General features: G+C 46.9%; 1 protein-coding gene across 1 annotated transcript in view; it reads left to right on the top strand.

Annotated features, from left to right (window-relative positions):
- Nucleotides 1–398: 398 nt before the first annotated feature.
- Nucleotides 399–5,283, top strand: part of LOC120509529 (glycogen [starch] synthase, muscle-like) — a gene marked incomplete at both ends in the record, with an annotated part of 20,019 nt that continues 15,134 nt past the window's right edge. The window contains 2 exons of the mRNA XM_039724252.1: nucleotides 399–596; nucleotides 4,848–5,039. Of these exons, the coding sequence (XP_039580186.1) occupies nucleotides 399–596; nucleotides 4,848–5,039 (390 nt within the window). The remainder of the gene's footprint in view (nucleotides 597–4,847; nucleotides 5,040–5,283) is intronic.

The following is a 5,283-nucleotide window of genomic DNA, read 5'->3' as shown; positions in this document are numbered from 1 at the left end:
AATTTAGGACGGATTTAGGAAAACTTTGGGGTGCCCTGACCCCATTACCCCCCGCAGTGGGGGGGATCTACACGGTGCTGCCCATGGGATCCCAAGTGTCCAGGATTTGGGATTTGGGGTGTCCCAGGTACCCAGGTTGATCTCAGGAATTTGGGGTGAATTCGGGATGGATTTTGGGGTTATTTACGACGGATTTAGGATAAATTTGGGGTGCCCTGACCCCATTTCCCCGCAGTGGGGGGGATCTCCATGGTGCTGCCCTATGGCTGTTCCATGGGGTGAGGATTTGGGATTTGGGGGATCCCAGGTACCCAGAATGGCTCAGGTGGCTCCCAGCTATTCGGGGTGGATTTTGGGGCTATTTAGGACGGATTTAGGATAAATTTGGGGTGCCCTGACCCCATTTCCCCGCAGTGGGGGGGATCTACACGGTGCTGCAGACCAAGGCGCGGGTGACGGCCGACGAGTGGGGCGAGAGCTACGTGCTGGTGGGGCCCTACGTGGAGAGCGCCGTGCGCACGCAGGTGGAGCTGCTGGAGCCGCCGCAGCCCGCGCTGCGCCGCACGCTGGCCGCCATGAACGCCCAGGGCTGCAAGGTGGGCACACCTGGGGGGGAGTTATGGGGTTAAACTGGGAGCTAAGGGGTTAAACTGGGGGTTATGGGGTCAGGGAATGGCTTATGGGGTTAAAGCAGGAGTTATGGGGTCGGGGATCTCGAGGTTTGCGCCGCACGCTGGCCGCCATGAACGCCCAGGGCTGCAAGGTGGGCACACCTGGGGGGGAGTTATGGGGTTAAACTGGGAGTTAAGGGGTTAAAGAATGGGTTATGGGGTTAAAGAGAGCGTTATGGGGTCGGGGAATGGGTTATGGGGTCAGGGAATGGGTTATGGGGTCAGGGGACTGGAGGGTTGGGGGGCACGCTGGCCGCCATGAACGCCCAGGGCTGCAAGGTGGGCATGGGGGGTTAAACTGGGGTCATTAATTTCATTTTTGGGGGCGTTTATGGCATTTTTTTGGGGTCATTTAGAGCATTTTTGAGTCATTTATTGAATTTTTGGGGTCATTTATTCAATTTTTGGGGTCATTTATTCAGTTTTTGGGGGCTGTTATTTAATTTTGGGGGTCAATTATCCCAATTTTGGGGTCAATTACTCCATTTTTAAGGTGAATTATCCCATTTTTGGGGTGATTTATTCAATTTTTGGGGTCATTTAGGGCATTTTTGGCATCATTTATTCAATTTTTGGGGTCATTTATGCAATTTTTGGGGTCAATTGTCCCCATTTTGGGGTCAATTGTCCCAATTTTGGGGTCATTTATTCCATTTTTGGGGTCAATTATCCCAATTTTGGGGTCATTTAGGGCATTTTTGGGGTCATATATTCAATTTTGGGGGTCAATTATCCCAATTTTGGGGTCAATTATTCCATTTTTGGGGTCAATTATCCCAATTTTGGGGTCATTTAGGGCATTTTTGGGGTCATATATTCAATTTTGGGGGTCAATTATCCCAATTTTGGGGTCAATTATTCCATTTTTAAGGTGAATTATCCCATTTTTGGGGTAATTCATTCTATTTTTGGGGTCATTAATTTCATTTTTGGAGTACTTAATTCACATTTTGGGGCAATTTATCCCATTTTGGGGTCATTTATCCGATTTTTAGGGTCATTTATTCAATTTTTGGGTCATTTATCCCAATTTTGGGGTAATTTATTCCATTTTTGGGGTCATTTATTCCATTTTTGGGGTCAATTATTCAATTTTGGGGCCAATTATTCAATTTTGGGGTCAGTTATTCCATTTTTGGGGACATTTATTTTATTTTTACGGTCATTTAAGGCATTTTTGGGGTAATTTATCCCATTTTTGTGGTCATTTATCTCATTTTGTGGTCATTTATCCCATTTTGGGGTCATTTATCCCATTTTTAGGGTCACACAGCCTCACAAATGTGACCCCAAATGTCCATTTTGGGTTCTGACAATTTGGGAACCCCAAAAATTTTGGGGTTCAGGTGCATTTTGGGCATTCCCTGATGGAAATTACCCCATAAAGGAGCTTTGGGGTGTCCCTGAGATTTGGGATTTTTTCTATTTTGCATTTATTCCATTTCTGGGGTAATTTATCCCATTTTTGTGGTCATTTATCCCATTTTTGTGGTCATTTATCCTATTTTGTGGTCATTTATCCCATTTTGGGGTCATTTATCCCATTTTTAGGGTCACACAGCCTCACAAATGTGACCCCAAATGTCCATTTTGGGTTCTGACAATTTGGGAACCCCAAAAATTTTGGGGTTCAGGTGCATTTTGGGCATTCCCTGATGGGAATCACCCCCTAAAGGAGCTTTGGGGTGTCCCTGGGATTTGGGATTTTCCTGGTTTGGGCCACAACCCAAAAAATTTGACCCCAAATGGCCACTTTGGGGTGGTGACGATTTGGGGACCCCCCTGATTTTGGGGTTCAGGTGTATTTTGGGCGCTGGCTGATCAGGGACAGCGCTGGGATTTGGGATTTAGGGTGAATTGTGATTTAGGATTTCTTACTCCATTTTTAAGGTGAATTATCCCATTTTTGGGGTGATTTATTCAATTTTTGGGGTCATTTAGGGCATTTTTGGCATCATTTATTCAATTTTTGGGGTCATTTATGCAATTTTTGGGGTCAATTGTCCCCATTTTGGGGTCAATTATTCCATTTTTAAGGTGAATTATCCCGTTTTTGGGGTAATTCATTCTATTTTTGGGGTCATTAATTTCATTTTTGGAGTACTTAATTCACATTTTGGGGCAATTTATCCCATTTTGGGGTCATTTATCCGATTTTTAGGGTCATTTATTCAATTTTTGGGTCATTTATCCCAATTTTGGGGTAATTTATTCCATTTTTGGGGTCATTTATTCCATTTTTGGGGTCAATTATTCAATTTTGGGGCCAATTATTCAATTTTGGGGTCAGTTATTCCATTTTTGGGGACATTTATTTTATTTTTACGGTCATTTAAGGCATTTTTGGGGTCATTTATTCCATTTCTGGGGTAATTTATCCCATTTTTGTGGTCATTTATCTCATTTTGTGGTCATTTATCCCATTTTGGGGTCATTTATCCCATTTTTAGGGTCACACAGCCTCACAAATGTGACCCCAAATGTCCATTTTGGGTTCTGACAATTTGGGAACCCCAAAAATTTTGGGGTTCAGGTGCATTTTGGGCATTCCCTGATGGAAATTACCCCATAAAGGAGCTTTGGGGTGTCCCTGAGATTTGGGATTTTTTCTATTTTGGGGCACAAACCACCAAATGTGACCCCAAATGGCCATTTTGGGGTAGTGACAATTTGGGAACCCCAAAAATTTTGGGGTTCAGGTGCATTTTGGGCATTCCCTGATGGGAATCACCCCCTAAAGGAGCTTTGGGGTGTCCCTGGGATTTGGGATTTTCCTGGTTTGGGCCACAACCCAAAAAATTTGACCCCAAATGGCCACTTTGGGGTGGTGACGATTTGGGGACCCCCCTGATTTTGGGGTTCAGGTGTATTTTGGGCACTGGCTGATCAGGGACAGCCCTGGGATTTGGGATTTAGGGTGAATTGTGATTTAGGATTTCCCCATTTTGTGCCACGACCCAACAAAAGTGACCCCAAATGTCAATTTTGGGGTTCTGACATTTTGGGGACCCCCCAAATTTTGGGGTTCAGGTGCATTTTGGGCATTCCCTGATGGGAATCACCCCAAAGAGAGGATTTAGGGTGAATTGTGATTTAGGATTTCCCCATTTTGGGCCACAACCCACCAAAAGTGACCCCAAATTGACCTTTTGGGGTGGTGACGATTTGGGGACCCCCCTGATTTCGGGGTTCAGGTGCATTTCGGGCGCTGGCTGATGGAAATTACCCCATAAAGGAGCTTTGGGGTGAACTCTGCTTTAGGATTTCCCCATTTTGGGCCACAACCCACCAAAAGTGACCCCAAATTGACCTTTTGGGGTGGTGACGATTTGGGGACCCCCCTGATTTTGGGGTACAGGTGCATTTTTGGCATTCCCTGATGGGAATGACCTCAAATAGAGGATTTTGGGTGAATTAGGATTTAAGATCTTCCAATTTTGTGCCATAACCCAACAAAAGTGACCCCAAATGTCCATTTTGGGGTTCTGACCATTTGGGGACCCCCCTGATTTCGGGGTTCAGGTGCATTTCGGGCGCTGGCTGATGGGAATCACCCCAAAGAGAGGATTTAGGGTGAATTGTGATTTAGGATTTCCCCATTTTGGGCCACAACCCAACAAAGGTGACCCCAAATGGCCATTTTGGGGTTCTGACAATTTGGGGACCCCCCTGATTTTGGGGTACAGGTGCATTTTGGGCATTCCCTGATGGGAATGACCTCAAATAGAGGATTTTGGGTGAATTAGGATTTAAGATCTTCCAATTTTGTGCCATAACCCAACAAAAGTGACCCCAAATGTCCATTTTGGGGTTCTGACCATTTGGGGACCCCCCTGATTTCGGGGTTCAGGTGCATTTCGGGCGCTGGCTGATGGAAATTACCCCATAAAGGAGCTTTGGGGTGAACTCTGCTTTAGGATTTCCCCATTTTGGGCCACAACCCACCAAAAGTGACCCCAAATTGACCTTTTGGGGTGGTGACGATTTGGGGACCCCCCTGATTTTGGGGTACAGGTGCATTTTGGGCATTCCCTGATGGGAATGACCTCAAATAGAGGATTTTGGGTGAATTAGGATTTAAGATCTTCCAATTTTGTGCCACAAGCCAACAAATTTGACCCCAAATGTCCATTTTGGGGTTCTGACATTTGGGGACCCCCAAATTTCGGGGTTCAGGTGCATTTTGGGCGCTGGCTGATCGAGGGCAGCCCGGCCGTGGTGCTGCTGGACGTGGGGGCCACGGCCTGGAGCCTGGAGCGCTGGAAGGGCGAGCTCTGGGAGAGCTGCGCCATCGGCGTGCCCTGGTACGACCGCGAGGCCAACGACGCCGTCCTCTTCGGCTTCCTCGTCGCCTGGTTCCTCGGAGAGGTGGGTTTGGGGCTCCACCAGGGGTTTTGGGGTTCCTTAGGAGGTTTTGGGGTGTCCTTGAGGGGATTTGAGGTGGTTTTGGGGAGGTTTGGGTTGCCCCGATGACGGTGACGCAAAGACTCCGTTCTCTTTGACTTCCTTGTGGTCTGGTTCTCCGGGGGTTTTGGGGTTCCTCAGGAGGTTTTGGGGTTCCTCAGGAGGTTTTGGGGTTCCTCAGGAGGTTTGGGGTGTCCTCAGGAGGTTT

The sequence above is a fragment of the Passer montanus genome, unplaced genomic scaffold (assembly GCF_014805655.1).
Source record: "Passer montanus isolate IOZ18808 unplaced genomic scaffold, ASM1480565v1 scaffold523, whole genome shotgun sequence".
Taxonomy (NCBI): Eukaryota; Metazoa; Chordata; class Aves; order Passeriformes; family Passeridae; genus Passer; species Passer montanus.
The sequence above is the reverse complement of the archived record's forward strand: the minus strand, read 5'-3'. Positions and strand labels throughout refer to the sequence as shown.